Here is a 23,200-nt window from a genome sequence, read left to right on the forward strand (position 1 = left end):
TGCAACTCCACGAGGTGAGATCTTGCATGGAGCCCCAGGCCGAGGGAGATTGACAGTTATTTTGTGTTTCTTCCATTTGCGAATAATCACACCAACTGTTGTCACCTTCTCACCAAGCTGCTTGGCGATGGTCTTGTAGCCCATTCCAGCCTTGTGTAGGTCTACAATCTTGTCCCTGACATCCTTGGAGAGCTCTTTGGTCTTGGCCATGGTGGAGAGTTTGGAATCTGATTGATTGATTGCTTCTGTGGACAGTTGTCTTTTATACAGGTAACAAACTGAGATTAGGAGCACTCCCTTTAAGAGTGTGCTCTTAATCTCAGCTTGTTATTTGTATAAAAGACACCTGGGAGCCAGAAATCTTTTTGATTGAGAGGGGGTCAAATACTTATTTCCCTCATTAAAATGCAAATCAATTTATAACATTTTTGACATGCGTTTTTCAGGATTGTTTTGTTGTTATTCTGTCTCTCACTGTTCAAATAAACCTACCATTAAAATTATAGACTGATCATTTCATTGTCAGTGGGCAAACGTACAAAATCAGCAGGGGATCAAATACTTTTTTCCCTCACTGTATATAGAGAGAGGCCTGTACTCACATGATAGTTTGTTTTGCCTCTCATCACTCACTGTATTTCTTTCATCACATTCCCAGTGGGTCAGAAGTTTACATACACTCAATTAGTATTTGGTAGCATTGCCTTTAAATTGTTTAACTTCGGTCAAACGTTTCGGGTAGCCTTCCACAAGCTTCCCACAATAAGTTGGGTGAATTTTGGCCCATTCCTCCTGACAGAGCTGGTGTAACTGAGTCAGGTTTGTAGGCCTCCTTGCTCGCACACGCTTTTTCAGTTCTGCCCACACATTTTCTATAGGATTGAGGTCAGGGCTTTGTGATGGCCACTCCAATACCTTGACTCTGTTGTCCTTAAGCCATTTTGCCACAACTTTGGAAGTATGATTGGGGTCATTGTCCATTTGGAAGACCATTTGCGACCAAGCTTTAACTTCCTGACTGATGTCTTGAGATGTAGCTTCAATAAATCCACATAATTTTCCTTCCTCATGATGCCATCTATTTTGTGAAGTGCACCAGTCCCTCCTGCAGCAAAGCACTCCCACAGCATGATGATGCCACCCCCATGCTTCACGGTTTGGATGGTTTTCTTTGGCTTGCAAGAAAACCCCTTTTTCCTCCAAACATAACGATGGTCATTATGGCCAAACAGTTATATTTTTGTTTCATCAGACCAGAGGACATTTCTCCAAAAAGTACGATCTTTGTCCCCATCTGCAGTTGCAAACTGTAGTCTCGCTTTTTTATTGAGGTTTTGGAGCAGTGGCTTCTTCCTTGCTGAGCGGCCTTTCAGGTTATGTCGATATAGGACTCGTTTTACTGTGGATATAGATATATTTTTACCTGTTTCCTCCAGCATCTTCACAAGGTCCTTTGCTGTTGTTCTGGGATTGATTTGCACTTTTCGCACCAAAGTACGTTCATCTCTAGGAGACAGAACGCGTATCCTTCCTGAGCGGTATGACGGCTGCGTTGTCCCATGGTGTTTATACTTGCGTACTATTGTTTGTACAGATGTACGTGGTACCTTCAGGCGTTTGGAAATTGCTCCCAAGGATGAACCAGACTTGTGGAGGTCTACAATTATTTTTCTGAGGTCTTGGCTGATTTCTTTTGATTTTCCCATGATGTCAAGCAAAGAGGCACTGAGTTTGAATGTAGGCCTTGTAATAAATCCACAGGTACACCTCCAATTGACTCAAATGATGTAAATTAGCCTATCAGAAACTTGTAAAGCCATGACATCATTTTCTGGAATTTTCCAAGCTGTTTAAAGGCACAGTCAACTTAGTGTATGTAAACTTCTGACCCACTGGAATTGTGATACAGTGAATTATAAGTGAAATAATCTGTCTGTAAACAATTGTTGTAAAAATTACTTGTGTCCGCACAAAGTAGATGTCCTAACCGACTTGCCAAAACTATAGTTTGTTAACAAGAAATTTGTGGAGTGGTTGAAAAACGAGTTTTAATGACTCCAACCTAAGTGTATGTAAACTTCCGACTTCAACTGTATGTATCTAGCATATATGCTAGTTCAGGATGTTTTGTAACCTACTGTGGGTAGAATGCAACTGTGGAATGGATTTGACATGCTGTCATGCTGACCCAGACAATGTTAATTGTCACAGATCCCAATGCAGTGGAACGCAAGAGTGACCTCGCTGCATCATTAGTGTTCCCCTTGGTTACATGGATGCTGGGACAGAAAGACCAGACTGGCCCATATTCATTGTGCTTTACAAAGAGGAAGCACATGGACACAGACTGTTGGCCTCACTTGTTCCCCCTCCATTCATTCATTGCACTTTACCAAAATACTTTGTCACCCTTGACTGATTTGTTGTACTTCATCTCTAAATTGCGTCAGGCATTTAATTTGCAACCATCCAGCAATATTTCCTTGTAAACAGTTAAAGCCTCATATACAATTTCTTAGTAGGTAGCATCTCTTACTTTTGAGAGCCTAAACTCTAAAACAGGAGTCAAAGCTAGCTTAGGACGGTCTTCAAAATAGGCCTTTTGAGATGTGGGTGTTTACTGAGGGAATTGAGGGAGGAGGATAAGCAAAAGGGGAGTGATGGTAAGAAAATAGTGAGAGGGAGGGAGTGTGAAGGGAGAGGAGCGAGTCTAGTCAAATGGGTTCTGCTTGACAGAAATCTTTAATTGGTCATTTAGCGCAATCATTACGTGGACCACATGGACTGAGGGAGCCTTCTATTCGCCTACTTAGAGGTACAAGTGGCAGGCAAATCCATCACAGGCAGAGAGCACGGTACTGAACCCACAATGTACTGTACTGCCTCAACCCCAAAATACTGCTCCCCATGTGGCCTGCCCTGAGTCACCCCCTACCCCCAGGCTTATCCAGGAGCCTAGCTGGAGAGCCTGAGAAGAAGTAGTAGACCAGAGAGGGGAAATGGATGCGAGCCACAGGAGAAGGGGAGACAGTCTTCTCTATCCATTCCAAAGTTAGCTATTCTGTAGGAAAACAACAGACATGAGTGCCAAGACCCTTTAAAACCCTTTAAGTGACTTGCTTTCTGAGAACAGACGGCCATGGGACAAACTGGTGCCATGGAGGGGCAAACCAAACACAACTCTTTAATCACAAGGAGTTGTTTTATTCCCTTTGAGATGAAGATGACAAAGAAGCCATATCCCTCTGGCCTCCAGGCCAAAGGCTGATTAGAGAAAGCAGCTAAGGGGAAGTCATTTGCTTTCAAAGCAGAACGTCTCATTGGCACAAGCCAAGTTTGCCATTCTGGCACGGCCCATATCACGAGCCCTGTAAATAAGCCCCAGCTGCCAGCCAGTCAAGCACTGGGGCATCAGACGAGACGAGACAGCCACATGGGCCTAACATCAACATCCCCATGATGAGATCAGCCTCAGACACCACACACTCATGCAAAGGTAACATTTGCTTTCTTTAAAAAACTCCAGTATACCAGCTTAAAGTTTGATATTGAGTAAATGACATTCCCAGCTGTGTGTTCATAGGCACAGAAAATTACCATGTTGTGGCAGACATTGTATAAAGACAATGCAGCTTGTCCGATCAAGTCATTTATCTCATCAAATAAAATAAAATGTTTTTATAAAGCCCTTTTTACATCATATGTCACTAAGTGCTTCTCATTCATGTTTGACTTGTTTAATCCTTATTCAAAAACATCCTATTCATTGTCTCAGTGTTTAACATAATTTAATGATTTCTGCATCTGTTTGTAGTTTGACAGCTTCTAATTTAGTTCTGTCCTCCCTTCTTTACGACGCCCATGGCGATGTGGCTGTGACCTCCCATTTAAAGAGACACACATTCTCCCATAATCTCCCACTGCCGCCACTCGACATGAAATATTTACCACTGGGGGCGAGGCCAAGAGATGACATGGTATGGTCCATACCCCATGATGAACAGGCTAACATGTATCTTATTAAGCCATGCAACAGATTTAATTTCCATGTGCCTCCAACTCACTGGCATGGTGCCTTGGACAAGCAGTGCTCTCTGGGCCAGATAGATAGATACTGTATGTCTGCATTGGGATTTATTCCTGCTAGCAGTCAGGCCCAGTCAGCCCTCATTAGCCACACTGCTGTCTAGCTAATAGATTCCATCACACTGTTTGTACCCGGCGTTAAGCTAAATCAACAAAGAAAGAATCAGAACCTGTCAAAGGATGCAACGTCTCTATCTAATCACCATGAGAGAGAGGCTGCAGCAGCAAAGAGAGAGAGCAGCCTGGAACCTTGACACGGACTACAGCAGATGTTCAGCTCAGTCTGTGTTGTTCTGACAAGTCGCTTGGTTTGATGTTGGTCATTAACAAGTGTTCAATGTTTGATCACTGCTATTAAATAGTAATAGGCACATGCTTGGTCCTAAATGAAGGGCAGATTCAATATTTCTCCATGGACTGGAAGGGATGATCTCATGTGGGGATATTTGGAACAGGGCCTTCTCCTCCTCCTTTCTCTCATCTTATTTTATTAATCTGATGCTCAGGAATAACATTCCTATGAGAGAGCTAGTAGAGTCAGATAGAGGTTGCTCCCTCAGTATGGGGCGGGCCTGCTGGTGCGGTCGGGGTTGAGGAAGGAGGGGCAGAGGGCCAGAAGGCTGACATCATCACGCTGTGACATCACGTTGTGACCTCAGTGGCCTGGGGAGGTAGTGGCTCCAGAGCTAGAGGCCAGGGCTCCTGTGGGTGGGACTGTGATTTATGTTGGCACCGGGGACCTCTGTTCCTGCTCCCTGGGAGCATCCCGGAGTGGAGAGTCACTGGGAAGGAGGCTACTTCCTGTAATGACAGATAGGGAGATGACCAGAGCCATGCTTTATGGAATTGCATAAGCCATGGAACACACTAGGCCATGGTGGCCACTTACAAATAGAATACTATGGGTGGCCAGCTACTTCATATAAAGTCATAGAAACAGCCATGCCACTCTCGCACCAGGTCAAAGGGTCAAAGGGTCACTCTCAGGGCAGAGTTTGTGGCCTCTTCCAAAGTACCTCAGATCAATTTTCACATGAATCACTTAAAGTGATCCTCAATGTAGAAAACCCTAACAAAGTCTGAATGACACCGATCTATCTACAGTGAGGGAAAAAAGTATTTGATCCCCTGCTGATTTGTACGTTTGCCCACTGACAAAGAAATGATCAGTCTATAATTTTAATGGTAGGTTTATTTTGAACAGTGAGAGACAGAATAACAACAAAAAAATCCAGAAAAATGCATGTCAAAATTGTTATAAATTGATTTGCATTTTTAATGAGGGAAATACGTTTTTGACCCCCTCTCAATCAGAAAGATTTCTGGCTCCCAGGTGTCTTATTTATACAGGTAACGAGCTGAGATTAGGAGCTCTCTCTCTCTCTCTCTCTCTCTCTCTCTCTCTCTCTCTCTCTCTCTCTCTCTCTCTCTCCTTTCTCTCTCTCTCTCTCTCTCTCTCTCTCTCTCTCTCTCTCTCTCTCTCTCTCCCCTCTCTCTCTCTCTCTCTCTCTCTCTCTCTCTCTCTCTCTCTCTCTCTCTCTCTCTCTCTCTCTCTCTCTCTCTCTCTCTCTTCTCTCTCTCTCTCTCTCTCTCTCTCTTCTCTCTCTCTCTCTCTCTCTCTCTCTCTCTCTCTCTCTCTCTCTCTCTCTCTCTCTCTCTCTCTCCTCTCTCATACGAACAGAGAGAGGAAAGATGGACCAGGGTCTTATTTTATCTGGAGTTCATTATGCACTGAAATTTGCGGCATGTAGGTTTACAGTGCATTTCATCCTACAGGGTTGAACGGGCTGGTACTGGGGCTTCCACAGTGTCACTGTCATTACCTCCATTACGTCAACTTCCCTCCTCCCAAAAACACACACCCGTTCGTTTTCCCCACCGCACTGTGGCTTCCTCCACTCAATATAACAATAAATAATACTTTATCTGCCTAAAACAACAGAGTACTCTGGCGGTGTCTAAAATGGATGTCTTTTATCGAATCAGTCAGAGAGTTCAGTGATTCCCTCCCATTGGATAGAGGTAGAACTATAGGGGAATAACGACAAAGATAGGCAGCAGAGAAACAATAGGTCTGGATGGAGCATTCCTGAATGAAACCACATTCGACACTAGCCCTTAAACAGCTAAGCGACATAGTTCTCATGTCTATAAAATATGTTGTTAAGAGGCCCCTGTTGCTGTGACACTTGTTTCAATGGCCTGTATGTGTTTTGCAAACAGTAATAAACTAACGGGTGTTGCATGAGTCACACCCAAAAACAAGCTGGGCATTATGACATCAGCATCACATGCTCGGAAGAGAGACACAAGCCTCTCTCATTGAGGTAAATTACAATTTTCCAGATACTTGTCATCAAGCCCTCAACTGACCTGGCTGGGAGCAGTCCAGAGAGATGTATGGGATGACAAACTGATTACTCTTCATTAGTGCGTGTCCACTTGTTTTAGTTACTACCTACACAAAGTATAATCACCCCAGTAAAGCGGGTTCTGGCCATATTTGTATACAGGGAACCATAAGACTGGAAAGGAATGCCAAGTATTCCCTATAAAGTCCTTCAAAGTATGCACCAATCAGCATGGGACATACAGTATGTGGCTTCATCTTTCCCTCTTTTGTCTTTCATTCTCTTATCTTCAGCGACTCTGCATGTGACCCGGGACTGAGGCCCAAGCTGCCCCTAAACAACTACAAAATGAGAGAATGGAGGGATAGTTCTGTTTATCCGCACTTCAAAGGACGGAGAAGAGGAAACATCTGTGAGCCAAAAGAGATGCTGGTGTGGGGACTTGAGACAGAGAGAAAGAAAGAGAGAGAGCGAGAGAGAGAGAGAAAGAGAGATATAGAGAGAGCGAGAGAGAGAGAGGAATTCTGGCACAGAGAGAAGAGAAGAATAGATGTGCGTCCGTGATGAATGGACCTGAGATGAGATGATGTCTGCTTGTGATTAGAGCTCCGGCAGACAGACACTTAACAGGGAATGGGCTATGACAGCACCCTGTGACAGGCTATTGACATCTACCGCAGCCAGGCCTCTTCCTGATAGGATTAACAGGGAAGGGCGGGGACCATCCTTCCCAACCACCAAACACACCTCGTGGGGGGCTTCAGTAGGGCCTGGGGGCCCTGGGGGGGGGGGGGGGGGGGTCATCAGGGGCCCAGAGCGCTCCTCTATTTAAAACACAATGAGGAAATGCTGCCAACAACTTTACTGAGAGTCTGCTGCCTCCACACACAGACACACACACACACACAGAGAGAGAGATGAAGAACCACCCAACGGGAACACGGCTGCTTTTCAAAACCACCGCAGCAACAGCACAGGCAGCTCTGGTCAGGAACCACGGCTGCTAATTTCTCTTCTGTTAGCTATAGTAGGAGAGGCCGAGCTAGCCTCTCTCTCTGCCCGACAGCAGGCTGGGTGGCACTCCTGCCAGTCTCTGTTAGTCATGCTAAATGTGTTTTCATTTGGTGCCTTGTTTTGTTTTTAGAAGCGAAAACAACTTAATTTTACAATGAGACGACAAGTGATCCCAATAGTCGAGGCACGATCCTTCTAATCTAGGATACAAAAGTCAGTAATCATTCTGCATTATCACCCCCTGTTAAAGGGATTGACTGTTAATATCAGAGATAAATTGTGTTCATAATTGACGTAAAATACATTGTTTAGCCAAATTAACACATCATAACATAACAGATATAACACAAGGAAAAGCACTGGAGGATCTGGGTTCACTGGTTCAGTGTGTTCAGTATGTGATGGTAAAGGGGACTCACCTGGTTTGGTTGGACACTCTGTGCACTTGTTCAGGCCCCATGAGGCTCCCACACTTCCACAGCAGTCATCCTGTTTGGTCAGGCCAGGAAGAGGCTTCCCACACTACAATGACAACACCCACACATCTCAACACACTCACACAACACAGGACAGATCACCGACACCTTCCCTTTTCCACTCTGACAGCATGTTGTTTAACCTGACTTTATAAACTGAATGTGTGTGTGTGTGTGTACACCTCTGTGTGTGTGTGTGTGTGTGTGTGTGTGTGTGTATGTTTGTGTTTGTGTGTGTGTATGTTTGTGTGTGTGTACACCTGTGTGTGTGTGTGTGTGTGGGTGTGTGTGTGTCTGTATTTGTGTGTGTGTGTGTGTGTGTGTGTGTGTGTGCGTTTAATCAGACTGTATGTGTGTGTGTGTGTGTGTGTGTGTTTAATTGGACTATGTGTGAGTGTGTGTGTGTTTATGTGTGGGTGTGTAGAAGTTTGTGAGTCTTCTCATCTGAATGAGGACAGTGCGAGCTGAACAGAACACATCTGAGACTGGTTAGGCCGCAGCAGTGGACATAAACAGGCTGTACCAGGAATAGCTCTGCTGCTGCTGCTCTTGGCTCGTTAAGGAACTTGGCTAATTGTGGAGAGATTATTATCAAACATCACTGAATTCTGCCTAGCAAATGGTACCTCATGGACCAAACAGAGATTTTTTGATTTTTTTTTAAACCAATGAGAGACATGAATCTGACTGCAGGTTCTTTTCAACCGCAGCATGAAGAAATGGCATGAGAGATCCCCTCCAGCACAAACATACTCTTCCTCTGCTCTGCGTGTCAAGCAGCCGATAACACATAGCCTAACACTGGGCTGGCAGCAGCTCTACAGAGGACACTCTACTGTTAGGGTTGGACACACAAGGCAGGGGGAATAACAGCATCTCTCACAGCCAAACAGATGCTGCCTGTACAGAACCTCCGATAAGGAGCTCTCGTTACCAGTGGAGGTAGAAATCTGAGGAACGGCTCATTGGAATGGCTGGAATGGAACGGTATCGCAAACACATGGTTTCCATGTGTTTGATCCCTTTCCATACATTGCATTCCAGCCATTCCAATGAGCCTGTCTTCAGATTTCTACCTCCACTGGTTCCTCCAACCACCACCACTGCTCTTTGCTCTCTGTGTGTGAGAGATGAGATAGAGAGTGTGTGTGAGAGAGAGATGAGATAGAGAGCGTGTGTGAGAGAGAGATGAGATAGAGAGCGTGGTGTGTGTGCGTGCGTGTGTGAAGGAGATACACTGTGGGTGTAGCAGTTCGCCCTGTGTTTGAGACGTGGGGTGGATTTCAGCCTCTCACCTCAGGCCTAACTCATAACACGTCTGTGTGTGTTGGGAGGGGAACACGAGATGATCAATGTGTTGATAGCTTATAAATCCTGGCTGCAGTATAATTCAGAGCCACAGACAGACTTCCTGTCCCAGACACCTACTATCAGACAGACAGAGGAGGGAAGGTATGAATGCTGCCCTGCCGGACGGACGGTAAGACACACGGAAGCCAAACCTGGTCTCCACCCCAAAAGACTAGGCAAACATCCTGCAGTAGTCTGCTAGGATCATCATCTACTATAATGTACTGTGTTCAGTGTATGCCACTCAAAGCATCATACTCAGAGCACCGTACCGTACCTGTCCATCAACGGTCTCTTGGAAGCACCTCCCCACGTATCCGTTCTGCCGGTTGTGTGGTCTGGTGTGCCCGTTGCCAGGTTGGGAGCGCTGCTGTACAGAATGAGCCCCCTCAGCCACGGGGGGTCTCTGGCCAGGCTTGACCCGGGCTACCTGGTGGATCTGCACCTCAGCCTCGTGGGGGTGCTGGATGTGGACATTCACCAGGGACGGGTGTAGAGAGGCTGGACAGGACACAGAGCGCACAGCACAGTCAGTCAGGCAACACTCTACTACCACATTCAGCAGAAACACCTTGAGCCCAATCTGTCTGGACATGGTAAAGAACATGATGAATAGTCCTGGACCTGACATTGCAGTGAAACCTGAAATGTAATGCTTCTCAAAGGGTGTTCCGAGAAGGCTGTAAGGCCCAAGTCAGGTCTTAACATATGGAGATACAGTACAAACGAAAGGGTCCTTAAAACACACTAAATTTGAATTCAATTATTACATGTTTATGACCCAAGACAGGTTGGAGGAGTTGCAGAACTGTTGCAATATTGAGAATATTCTCTTTTGTATAGAGAGAGAGAGAGCACATGACTTTACCATGGCCTTGTAGTGACTCTCTCAACACAGACAGACAGACAGACAGACAGGCGGATGCTTGCCCTGTGATGTAACAATACACACATGTGGTCTGTCATTAGATTAGCGTTATAAAGTCAGTGAGGGCTGGAAAAAATGTTGAATGGAATTCAAAGGATCTAAGTGAGACTCTGAAGAGAGATCTTCTGCTTCTAATTACAGCAGGCCAAAGAGAAGCCAGGAAAGAGGGGAATGTTGCTTTAATGCTGCTTATTTTAGCTGCTCTTCATGGAACTGGTTAGGTCATGCTCTGTTTCTAATGCACTATAGGGTCTTCTGTTGATAAGACGGAGCACTGTATGAACAATATGGGGAACTCCAAAAAAACACCCCATTACATATTATACTGAGAACCCATTCTGACTTTCACTGCTGGTTCACGAAGGTAGAGTTCAGCAGAGTTACTAACTTGGCCGTTGCACGTCAACAAATAAACCTGAGTTAGTTCAAACAAAACCAGAACAGTTGAGAGGGCATGATGAATCAGATGGATAAAAGACTGCAGTAAAATCAGCAGAACTGGAGGAAACAGTATGTCTACAGGAGGCCTGGCTGGGGAAGGCCCTGGGGACCTGGCCAGAGACTGTGTCCCTGTGTCCCATCGAGCTAGACAGACGGCTAGGGGATCACCTTGTTGATTGGACAGCGGCAGGGTGTACATGGAGTGGGAGGAGGAGTTGCGTCCGGCCAGGCTGCCGTCCTTCCGGCTGGGGGTGGGTCTGGCAGGAGGGGGGGCCGGGAGGTGGCAGAACTTCCCCGTGGAGTTTGTTGGGCACCAGCACTGGTCCCTGCCAATGCAGCGCCCGCCATTCAGACAGGGGATCTGACAGAAGACTGCAGGGGAGAGAGAGGGGGGAGGGAGGAAGGAAAAGAGACCAAGGTCATTACCAGAGAGGGAGGTTTGTTAGTGTAAGGAACCGCCAGATTGAATTAAGTTGATTTATGTGTCCTCATATGCTGGGGTCCATACACATAATGAGAAGCAGGAGGGATAGTTCTAATAGGTAGTGTGGACTGAGACTTCATGTGGACAACTACTTTTCTATAATGTAATGTTCACATAACCATCACCACATTCACTAGCAGAAACCTCATTTGACATGGGTTTATGAAGTTCCAACTTCACCCTGAGGTAAAACACACTTCTAATATAACCCCTCCCTATTAAAGGGAAGATTCACCCATTTTGAATGTTATATCGTTTTTGTACATCTTTGAGCGATGTTCTATCGATTCCCGGGGTCATTTAATGTTTTCATGTGTATCTGAGCTATTTGCTGTTCAAGCAGGCAGAAATAAAGCTGGTATGAATTTAGCATGATGACATATCACTAATAAGGGGGGTTGGGGTGTCACAAATTTAAATTGATTCATACATGATATCAAATAGATTCAGATATGATATTTAAGACACTATTAGCATGGACGATCAAGCTATTTCATTCTCTACTGTAGGACACTTGGGGATATCACAGAAACGAATGTGTAAAAAGTATTTATTTAATCTTTTGAATCTGGCCTTATTGCCATTATCTCAATAAAAGTTATAGCACAAAGATATGTCAAATCAGGTAATGTCAAATTTCAGTCTGAAGGAAGTATATGCTTTTTGAAGGAAGTATGCTTTAATCAATTAATTTCCCCCAGTCATTCAGATTCATCACCCTCCATTCTAACGAGTCCTGCACAGTTTGTGTGCGCCGTAGATGGACGTGATCCTGAAAGTATTGGCATTCAGGAATGTAGTTATATTCACTAATAGCTTCAATTGTTCAAAAGCTATAGCCAAATTCTTATTAATATTACCACTCCATTTGTCCCAGCAGCTAATAGTGGATATCGAAGGTTACTTACGTAACCACGGTTCTATTAACTAATTAAGTGGCGCATTCAGCTGACTGAGAAAATCAACTTGCACAACACATTTATTCAGATTATTGCAGCGAGCTGCCAATTAAGTTGCCGAGAGATACATGCGTCTTGCGAGACGTGCAATGACTATGGCTGACAAATTATTTAAATAATACCCCATAATGACAACATGTTTTTAGAAATGTTTGCAAATTTATTGAAAATGAAATACAGAAATATCTAATTTACATAAGTATTCACACCCCTGAGTCAATACTTTGTAGAAGCACCTTTGGCAGCGATTCCAGCTGTGAGTCTTTCTGTGTAAGTCTCTAAGAGCTTTCCACACCTGGATTGTGCAACATTTGCCCATTATTATTTTCTAAATTCTTTAAGCTCTGTCAAATTGCTTGTTGATCATTGCTAGACAACCATTTTCAGGTCTTGCCATAGATTTTCAAGTAGATTTCAGTCAAAACTGTAACTCGGCTACTCAGGAACATTCACTGTCTTCTTGGTAAGCAACTCCAGTGTAGATTTGGCCTTGTGTTTTAGGTTATTGTCCTGCTTGTCACGACCGTCGGGAACAGAGGAGGACCAAGGCGCAGCGTTGAAGATGAACATACTCTTTATTTAGTGATTACACGACCAAAACAACAAAACGATAACGTGACAGTCCACGGTCTAACACAAACCAACTAGAACAAGATCCCACAACCACTGTGGGAAAACAGCTTGTCTAAATATGGTTCCCAATCAGAGACAACCAGCAACAGCTGACACTCGTTGCCTCTGATTGGGAACCACTCTGGCCAACCTAGAAATACAACTACTAGAAACAAATGAAACTCACACCCTGGCTCAACATACAAGTGTCCCCAGAGCCAGGGCGTGACAGTACCCCCCCCTAAAGGCGCGGACTCCGACCGCGCCAACTAAATACCACAGGGGAGGGACCGGGTGGGCACTCCGCCTTGGCGGCGGATCCGGCTCCGGACCTGATCCCCACTCCCTCTCCAACCCCCCAAAGTACCCCTGGTCCGGTCTGGCGGAGCGGATTGCTCTAGCTCCGGCGTGAAGCAGCTGACCGGTGCCGGACCAGGCACCGGTGGAACAGGCACGGGCCGTGCCGGACTGACGACGCACACCACTGGCTTGGTGTGGGGAGCAGGAGCGGACCGGACCGGGCTGGCGACGCGCACCATTGGCCTGGAGCGGGGAGCAGGAACAGGCCGGGCCGGGCTGGCGACGCGCACCATAGGCTTGGTGCGGGGAGCAGGAACAGGCCGGGCCGAGCTGGCGACGCGCACCATTGGCTTGGTGCGGGGAGCAGGAACAGGACGGGCCGGGCTGGCGACACGCACCATTGGCTTGGTGCGGGGAGCAGGAACAGGCCGGGCCGAGCTGGCGACGCGCACCATTGGCTTGGTGCGGGGAGCAGGAACAGGACGGGCCGGGCTGGCGACGCGCACCATTGGCTTGGTGCGGGGAGCAGGAACAGGCCGGGCCGAGCTGGCGACGCGCACCATTGGCTTGGTGCGGGGAGCAGGAACAGGACGGGCCGGGCTGGCGACGCGCACCATTGGCTTGCTGCGGGGAGCAGGAACAGACCGGACCGTACTGGGGACACACACCACTGGCCCTACGCAGGGATCTGGAACGGGCCGGACCGGACTGGTAACACACCCCAGTACCTCTCGCCGTGCCTCTACACCTTCCTTCCCCTCTTTGACCAGTGGCCCCCGTAACCTGGCGGCCTCCTCTGCCAACCCGCTGGGCCGCTCTATCGCGGTCTCCTGCTGCCCCGTCATCCACGGCGTTAGCCCCCCCTAAAAAATTTCTGGGCTTCTCTCCTACCCGTGGACCAGGTCTCCATACTTTTCGCCAGCCTTTCGCCCTTCTGCTTCCACGTCAAGCCCCTCTCTTGCTCACCCGGCTTGACCCAGTCGAGGAGGCGCTGGATATCCGCCAGAGATTTCCCTGGCGATGGCTCCTGGACCCGCTGCTTGGTCCAGTTCTGGTGGGATCTTCTGTCACGATCGTCGGGAACAGAGGACCAAGGCGCAGCGTGGAATGCGAACATATTTATTAAATAATGATTACACGACCAAAACAACAAAACGATAACGTGACAGTCCACGGTCTAACACAAACCAACTAGAACAAGATCCCACAACCACTGTGGGAAAACAGCTTGTCTAAATATGGTCCCAATCAGAGACAACCAGCAACAGCTGACACTCGTTGCCTCTGATTGGGAACCACTCTGGCCAACCTAGAAATACAACTACTAGAAACAAATGAAACTCACACCCTGGCTCAACATACAAGTGTCCCCAGAGCCAGGGCGTGACACTGCTGAAATGTGAATTCATCTCCCAGTGTCTGGTCTGAACCAGGTTTTAGTTTCCTCTATGATTTTGCCTGTGCTTAGCTCCATTCTGTTTATTTTTTATCCTGAAAACTCCCCAGTTCTTAACAATTACAAGGATACCCATAACATGATGCAGCCACCACTATGCTTAAAAATATGGAGAGTGGTACTTATTTAGGCTTGCCATAACAAAGGGGTTTATTACTTATTTACTCAAGACATTTCAGCTTTTCATTTAGGGAAAAATACATTAGGGGGTATTGTGTGTAGATCAGTGAATGTAATCCATTTTATACATTTAATCCATTTTAAATTCAGGCTGTAACACAACAAAATGTGGAAAAAGTCAAGGCATGTGAATACTTTCTGAAGGCACCGTATGTATGTTATTAATTTTTAATTGCAGTGGCAGCCACGATTTAGCAGCGGCGGTGCGCCACTGCTAAATTCATATAGGGGAAACACTAGAATGCAAGAGAAAAGACAACTCACATACCAAAATAACAGCTTGGATATAATTTTAAAGGAGCAAGGCAATTGGTTCTTGAGGATATAAGACTATTGAATCCTACCTGACACTGTCTTTGCATATAGTTTGATTTACGCCCTGCAATCTTCCAGCAGTGATGACGGGTTCCTCTAGAAGGAGAAGCAGCTGGTGTTTGACAGGTTGCTTTCACAGCCTTTTCATTCTGCTTATCTCTTGGCAGAGGTGCCAGTGTCCTACATACCTGCTCCATACCAGGATCTACAGAGAAGCTCAAACCTTAACCTCAACTCACTCAAACTTCAAAGCCTGGAAAATGGAAAATGGATAACAGCCTGGCACAATAAAAGGGAATCTTCTAAGGGCAAAAAAGATAAAATATCGATGCCTTTTTTTATTCTGCATATTTGGACGCCGCTGTCCTGACCCCTGTGATGAGGCAGGTCTCTAAAACAGCAGATGAAAGAGAGTTGTAGCTGTGGCAACATGCCGTTAAAGGCTTTGGACCCAATCATGTTGTGGCGCTATAACCCCTGTCACACACAGACAGACACAGACACAAACAGACAGAGACAAACATACAGACAGACAGAGACAGACAGACAGACAGACAGACTCAGGATGTGAGCAAGGCAGGGAGGGCTAAGGCACAACAGTCTGGCTAGAAAGAAAGTGGTGGAGAGAGAGAAAGAGAGCGAGAGAGAGAGCGAGAGAGCGAGCGAGCGAGCGAGCGAGAGAGAGAGAGAGAGAGAGAGAGAGAGAGAGAGAGAGAGAGAGAGAGAGAGAGAGAGAGAAATATAGAGAAAAAGAGAGAGAAGGAAAGAGAGTGGTGGAGAAAGAGGGGGACATGGAGCCAGTGTTCAGGCCCACAGGAAGCCCCCCTGTGATTACACATGCTGGCTAAATGATCAGCTACAAAGGGCCATTAACTCCTCCCAATCTGGGGAACAGCCCTGCACAGCACTGGACGGCCTAAGCCTCAGCCTCAGTCTCAGCCTCGCCTCAGACTGTTGTCTCAGCCTTGGCCTCAGTCTCAGCCTCGCCTCAGCTTCGCCCTAACCCACCTCAGCATGGGGCAGGAATTATTCCTAGACAACAACCTGAACTTCTCTCTCATCCACCCTCTACCTACCTTTACACACATCTATTCAGACACCAGACATACAGGAAAATACAATTCATGCCCGTGACACACACTCACACATCCCCAGCACCACCCCCATCTGTCTTTAACATGCATTGTTAAAGGGCTTCTCTAAGTGTCTTGTCTCAGTAATGTCAGGGTTTAGAATAACTGTTCAATGTTGTGAATCCAGGTAGCCCAACAGTGGAACGATGTTATCCACCCAGTTTTACTGCCCCACATTGGGAACATAACAACAACATGACATAGCTGTTTGCTGTCTACTTGACATTCCTTGAGGAGGAACACGCACTTCAGCAACAACAAAATTGACTATAGCTCAGCATTCAACACCATAGTACCCTCCAAGCTCATCATTAAGCTTGATGTCCTGGGTCTCGACCCCACCCTGTGCAATTGGGTGCTGGACTTCCTGCCCCCAGGTGGTGAAGGTAGGAAACAACATCTCCACTTCACTGATCCTCAACACTGGGGCCCCACAAGGGTGTGTGCTCAGCCCCCTCCTGTACTCCCTGTTCACCCATGACTGCGTAGCCATGCATGCCTCCAACTCAATCATCAAGTTTGCAGACGACACAACAGTAGTAGGCTTGATTACCAACAACGATGAGACAGCATACAGGGAGGAGGTGAGGGCTCTCGGAGTGTGGTGTCAGGAAAATAACCTCTCACTCAACGTCAACAAAACAAAGGAGATGATCGTGGACTTCAGGAAATAGCAGAGGGAGTACCCCCTATCCACATCGACGGGACAGCAGTGGAGAAGGTGGAAAGGTTTAAGTTCCTCGGCGTACATATCACTGACAAACTGAAATGGTCCACCCACACAGACAGTGTGGTGAAGAACGCGCAACAGCGTCTCTTCAACCTCAGGAGGCTGAAGAAATTTGGCCTGTCACCTAAAACCCTCACAAACTTTTACAGATGCACAATTGAGAGCATCCTGTTGGGCTGTATCACCGCCTGGTACGGCAACTGCACCGCCCACAACCGCAGGGCTCTCCAGAGGGTGGTGCGGTCTGCACAACGCATCACCGGGGGCAAACTACCTGCCCTCCAGGACACCTACAGCACCCGATGTCACAGGAAGGCCAAAAAGATCATCAAGGACAACTACCACCCGAGCCACTGCCTGTTCAACCCGCTATCATCCAGAAGGCGAGGTCAGTAGAGGTGCATCAAAGCTGGGACTGAGAGACTGAAAAACAGCTTCTATCTCAAGGCCATCAGACTGTTAAACAGCCATCACTAGCACAGAGGAGCTGCTGCTTACATACAGACTTGAAAATCACTGGCCACTAATAATGTTTACATATCTTGCATTACTCGTCTCATATGTATATACTGTATTCTATACTATCTATTGCATCTTAGCCTATGCCGCTCTAACAATGACATTGCTCATCCATATATTTATATATTCTTATTCCATTCCTTTACTTAGATTTGTGTGTATTAGATATTTGTTGCGGAACTGTTAGATATTACTTGATAGATATTACTGCACTGTCGGAACTAGAAGCACAAGGACTTCGCTACACTCGCAATAACATCTGCTAACCATGTGTATGTGACCAATACATTTGATTTGATTTGAAAATGCCAGCTTGAATGTCGAGCAATTTCCTTTAACGGAGTCTTTTTACAGATGTTTTAATGATCCGAGATTTCTTTAAAATAAAATCGAGCATAAAAACAAACTACTTCTCAGGATCACCCAGAAGTGCCAGGAATGCATTGTTGTGCAACGACTCTGCCAAGCCATTGCGTTTGGAGTAGCTTTACATTTTCCAAAAACCTATTAATGGGAGCATAAATCTGCAAAACAACCTGTTTATCTATTCATAACTCAGCCAGTTCCTCCCATGAGGAGCTTAGTGTGTTAAGTGTGGGGCGGCTGCAGTGTGTGTTCGTGTGTGTGTGTGTGTGGTATGGGCGCCCTTCACTTATAATCAATTTGAGTGATTACTGTGAGCCTTAGCTGTGTGGTAGGGGCTGAGGGGAACATTAGGGAAAAAGGGCCAGGCCCCCAGTATTGGTTATTGTTCTCCCCCCACATGGAGAGGCAGGGAGGGAGACTACTTTCCTGTGTGAGTTTGTAGCAAAGCCCACGGATAAATAGCAGCTTTAATGTAATCCCTATAAATTCCTATTCACGCTGCTACTCCCTCTCTTTCTCTCTCCCTTTCTCTTTCTCTGTCTTTCTTTCTCTCCCCCTCTCCCAGTGAGCACGTTAAATGGTTAACCGTGGAGCTGAGAGCAAGATGTAAACCACAAAGAGACCGGGCTAACTGTTGGGAGCGTGAGAGCGGCGCTTCCACGTGTGTGGTTAGCCTCCACTAAGCCCTGCAACACGAAGGGAGGGAGACCTGCTCTTAATCTGCCTCCTCTCTCTCTCTCTCTCTCTCTCTCTCTCTCTCTCTCTCTTCTCTCTCTCTCTCTCTCTCTCTCTCTTCTCTCTCTCTCTCTCTCTCTCTCTCTCTCTCTCTCTCTCTCTCTCTCTCTCTCTCTCTCTCTCTCTCTCTCTCTCTCTCTCTCTCTCTCTCTCTCTCTCTCTCTCTCTCTCTCTCTCTCTCTCTCTCTCTTCTCTCTCTCTCTCTCCTCCCTCCCTCCCTCCCTCCCTCCCTCCCTCCCTCCACCCTGTCTCTCTCTTTCACACTGCTCCCAGGTATATAATCTCTCCCACTCTGTCACCTCTCTCTCCCCGCCTGCCTGGTATTCAGTGTTGACAGCTCCACAGTGGGAATGGGTTTATCTATCAGGAGCCCCTCTTTCCCCCTCGTTCCCCCTCTCACCCCTGGACTACATTCAGACAGCATAGGAAGAGAGAGGAGTGGAGCGAGAGAAGGAGAAGGAGATTTGAAAAGGGGAAACACTCACAGAGTCTGAAGCCCTGGGTCTTGGGCGGCTGGTGCTGCTGCTGGTTCTCACTGTAGACGGTGGTGGTGTCACCCTTCTTACAGCTGTTGTAGCAGCGGCCGCCGCTGCACACCCTCCGACACACCATGGGGGTGAAGACGATCTTGATGCGGTCCAGGTTGGAGGTGAGGTTGGCCCCTGGAGCACAAAGACACACAGAGACCTGGGTGAACAGGAGCAGCGCTGCACTGGAGAAGAGCTGCATCCTTAACGGGCCACAGACAGACACAATCCCTGGACCTGCTGCCTAGCCAGCCCAGCAGAAGGGGAGGTTTATATGAGTGTGAGTTTGTTTGGACGTGTGTGTGTGTGCCAGCGCCTGGGCTATGGCACGGTGCAGCTGAAAGGAGGATGTGTCACTAGGCAGGCCTGTGGAGGGGGGGAGAATCCAGTTAAGCATGGGGGCTGGCCTCCAAGACTTTATCTTTGGGATAAGGTGTTCTAGATGTGTGAGTAAACCTTGTGTTATGGTGGGAAGCTGTTCAACACCCGTTGCCCTGGTAGGATGGAAAAACAAGAGAAACATGGACAGCAGACAGCTTTACAGAGGGCACTGTTCTGTTCTGTTCTGAGAGGGTTGTAGGGGAGAGGAGTAGGTCATTAAAAGGTTTTGTTTCTGGAGGTTTCTCGTGGTGGGGGGAGGTTTCTGTCGGGTGTGGGCTGTCATGGAGCCAAGGTGACAGTGAGGACCATGGTGCCTTCCCCCTCCTCCCTACTCCCTCTCTGGGTCTTCAGGGAGGGAGCAGGGCTGTCCTGTGTCTGCACATTGCAGACGCTCCAGAGCAGAGAGTGGAGACGGCTAACCCCCCAGGCACACGGCTGGGATATCAAACGTCTGTCGGTCGTGTGATGAAAACCACAGGGAGGGAGGGGAGGGAGGGGAGGGAGGGAGGGAGGGAGGGAGGGAGGGCGGAGGGAGAAAGGGAGAAGAGAGGAGCCTGGGACAGAGCCAACAACACTTTGTTCCCCAAATCTAATGTTATGTTCAGTGAAGACAGAAACTCATTGTGTGTGTCATAAATGTATTTTTTTTGTTTGTTTTTTTATAAAGCAGGGTAACAGTTGTATCATCCCGGGTGAAACTTTTCTTCTGGTCATTACCTGCTGGCGCCACTGCATTGTTGGTGTGGCCATTGGAGGTGGGTCTGTGGCCGTTACTTGAGTGTCCATTGCCATTCCCAATGTCATGTCCGTTCCCATTGGGCAGGGCGTTGGAGGTGATGGGGCCAGTGGACGATGGGTATCGCTTGACGGTGCGAGACGTCCCAGTCTGCTGGGGAGACGATGAATTGGCTGGTCCTCGCCTCACTTGGGTCCTGGTAACGAGACAGACGACACCAGATCCTATAAACCTCTCCTTCAACACCAGTCACTAAACATACACCAACAACATACAGAAAATCAGCGTATAATCCACTTACACATGGTCAACATATTAAACATAACACCACATGTCTGAGAGAGTGTGAAAGACAAACATAGCATTATGTCTGTCTTAGGTCATAGCATTACTTAGTTTATTTTATAGATGAGATTCCATATGTTTTTTTTTATATAATTGAATCAAGAATATCATATCGTACTTAGGCCCTATAGTGATCCACTTACTCACATCTGTTGTAAGTCAGGGCAGCATGTGTGTAACAGGGTTGGTTATGTTTCATCTTGCCACTGCAGAAATATGTATTTAATGTTTATGTATTTCTATTGGTTTGTGTTATGTCATTGGCTACACTTGCAGATAGGGGAAGATCGCGAACGTCAATTCTTCCCAGTCTGATATTGACATGCAAGCAGTAGGTCACGTTCTGAAATAGTGCATTTTATTTAAGTATTTACAATGTGTACGAGTTCACTATGTACATTTCCTGACAAATACAGTGCCTTCAGAAAGTATTCACACCCCGTGACTTTTTCCAAATGTTGTTGTCTCACTAGCCTACACACAATACCCCGTAATGTCAAAGTGGATTTTTTTCTGTTGCTGAAATGTTTATAAATTAATAAAAAATGAAAAGCTGAAATGGCTTAAGACAATAAGTATTCAACCCCTTTGTTATGGCAAGCCTAAATAAGTTCAGGAGTAAAAATGTGCTTAACAAGTCACATAATAAGTTGCATGGACTCACTCGGTGTGCAATAATAGTGTTTAACATGATTTTTTAATGACTACCTCATCTCTGTACCCACACATTCAATTATCTGTAAGGTCCCTCAGTCGAGCAGTGACTTTCAAACACAGATTCAACCACAAAGACCAGGGAGGTTTTCCAATGCCTCGCAAAAAGGGCACCTATTGGATGGTGTACAGTGAGGGAAAAAAGTATTTGATCCCCTGCTGATTTTGTACGTTTGCCCACTGACAAAGAAATTATCAGTCTATAATTTTAATGGTATGTTTATTTGAACAGTGAGGGACAGAATAACAACAAAAAAAATCCAGAAAGACGCATGTCAAAAATGTTAGAAATTGATTTACATTTTAATGAGGGAAATAAGTATTTGACACCTCTGCAAAACATGACTTAGTCCTTGGTGGCAAAACCCTTGTTGGCAATCACAGAGGTCAGATGTTTCTTGTAGTTGGCCACCAGGTTTGCACACATCTCAGGAGGGATTTTGTCCCACTCCTCTTTGCAGATCTTCTCCAAGTCATTAAGGTTTCGAGGCTGATGTTTGGCAACTCGAACCTTCAGCTCCCTCCACAGATTTTCTATGGGATTAAGGTCTGGAGACTGGCTAGGTGTCACGCCATGACATAGAGTTGGCTAGTTGGTTTAGTCAGGGTGTGGATATCTATGTGTGGGAATTTCTATGTGGACATTCTATGTCATGGTATTTCTATGTTGGCAGGGTGTGGTTCCCAATCAGAGGCAGCTGTCGATCGTTGTCTCTGATTGGTGATCATACTTAGGCAGCCATGTTGCCTACCTTAGTTGTGGGATCTTGTTTGTGTTCCTGTTAGGCTTGTTGTGTGTATAGCCCATAGGACTTGTTATTTTGTCAAGTGTTTATTCATCTTAATAAACATGTACGCATACCACGCTGCACCTTGGTCTGACCCGTCTCTCAACGATCGTGACACTAGGCCACTCCAGGACCTTAATGTGCTTCTTCTTGAGCCACTCCTTTGTTGCCTTGGCCGTGTGTTTTGGGTCATTGTCATGCTGGAATACCCATCCACGACCCATTTTCAATGCCCTGGCTGAGAGAAGGAGGTTCTCACCCAAGATTTGACGGTACATGGCCCCGTCCATCGTCCCTTTGATGTGGTGAAGTTGTCCTGTCCCCTTAGCAGAAAAACACCCCCAAAGCATAATGTTTCCACCTCCATGTTTGACGGTGGGGATGGTGTTCTTGGGGTCATAGGCAGCCTTCCTCCTCCTCCAAACGAGATGAGTTGATGCCAAAGAGCTCCATTTTGGTCTCATCTGACCACAACACTTTCATCCAGTTCTCCTCTGAATCATTCAGATGTTCATTGGCAAACTTCAGACGGACATATATATGTGCTTTCTTGAGCAGGGGGACCTTGCGGGTGCTGTAGGATTTCAGTCCTTCACGGCGTAGTGTGTCACCAATTGTTTTCATGGTGACTATGGTCCCAGCTGCCTTGAGATCATTGACAAGATCCTCCCGTGTAGTTCTGGGCTGATTCTTCACCGTTCTCATGATCATTGCAACTCCACAAGGTGAGATCTTGCATGGAGCCCCAGGCTGAGGGAGATTGATAGTTCTTTTGTGAAAATGCAAATCAATTTATAACATTTTTGACATGCGTTTTTCTGGATTTTTTTGTTGTTATTCTGTCTTTCATTGTTCAAACAAAACTACCATTACAATTATAGACTGATCATTTCTTTGTCAGTGGGCAAACATACAAAATCAGCAGGGGATCAAATACTTTTTTCCCTCACTGTATAAATACACCCAGTCACTACAAAGATACATCCATCCTTCCTAACTTAGTTGCCGGAGAGGAAGGAAACCGCTCAAGAATTTCACTATGAGGCTAAAGGTGACTTTAAAACAGTTACAGTTCAATTGCTGTGTTAGGAGGATGGATCAACAACATTTTAGTTACTCCACAATACTAACCTAAATGACAGAAGGCTGTACCGAATCTCACCATCGCTGTTTTTATAATGAGAAAGTGACCAAAAACCAGGTTCCCTTCTTAATGGAAGGCTTTGTACGGAAAGCCAAGTTGAAGCCAACATTAGATGTTGTCGTCCTCATAA

General features: G+C 46.5%; 1 protein-coding gene across 1 annotated transcript in view; it reads right to left on the reverse strand.

Moving 5' to 3' along the window:
• LOC311102870 (latent-transforming growth factor beta-binding protein 2-like) overlaps positions 1-23,200 on the reverse strand; it is a gene marked incomplete at its 5' end in the record, with an annotated part of 178,549 nt that overhangs the window by 82,531 nt on the left and 72,818 nt on the right. The window contains 5 exons of the mRNA XM_084144321.1: positions 7,871-7,973; positions 9,555-9,778; positions 10,815-11,018; positions 18,921-19,097; positions 20,061-20,275. Coding sequence (XP_084000447.1) covers positions 7,871-7,973; positions 9,555-9,778; positions 10,815-11,018; positions 18,921-19,097; positions 20,061-20,275 — 923 coding nt within the window. The remainder of the gene's footprint in view (positions 1-7,870; positions 7,974-9,554; positions 9,779-10,814; positions 11,019-18,920; positions 19,098-20,060; positions 20,276-23,200) is intronic.

The sequence above is a fragment of the Coregonus lavaretus genome (assembly GCF_964263955.1).
Source record: "Coregonus lavaretus genome assembly, chromosome: 27".
Classification (NCBI taxonomy): domain Eukaryota; kingdom Metazoa; phylum Chordata; class Actinopteri; order Salmoniformes; family Salmonidae; genus Coregonus; species Coregonus lavaretus.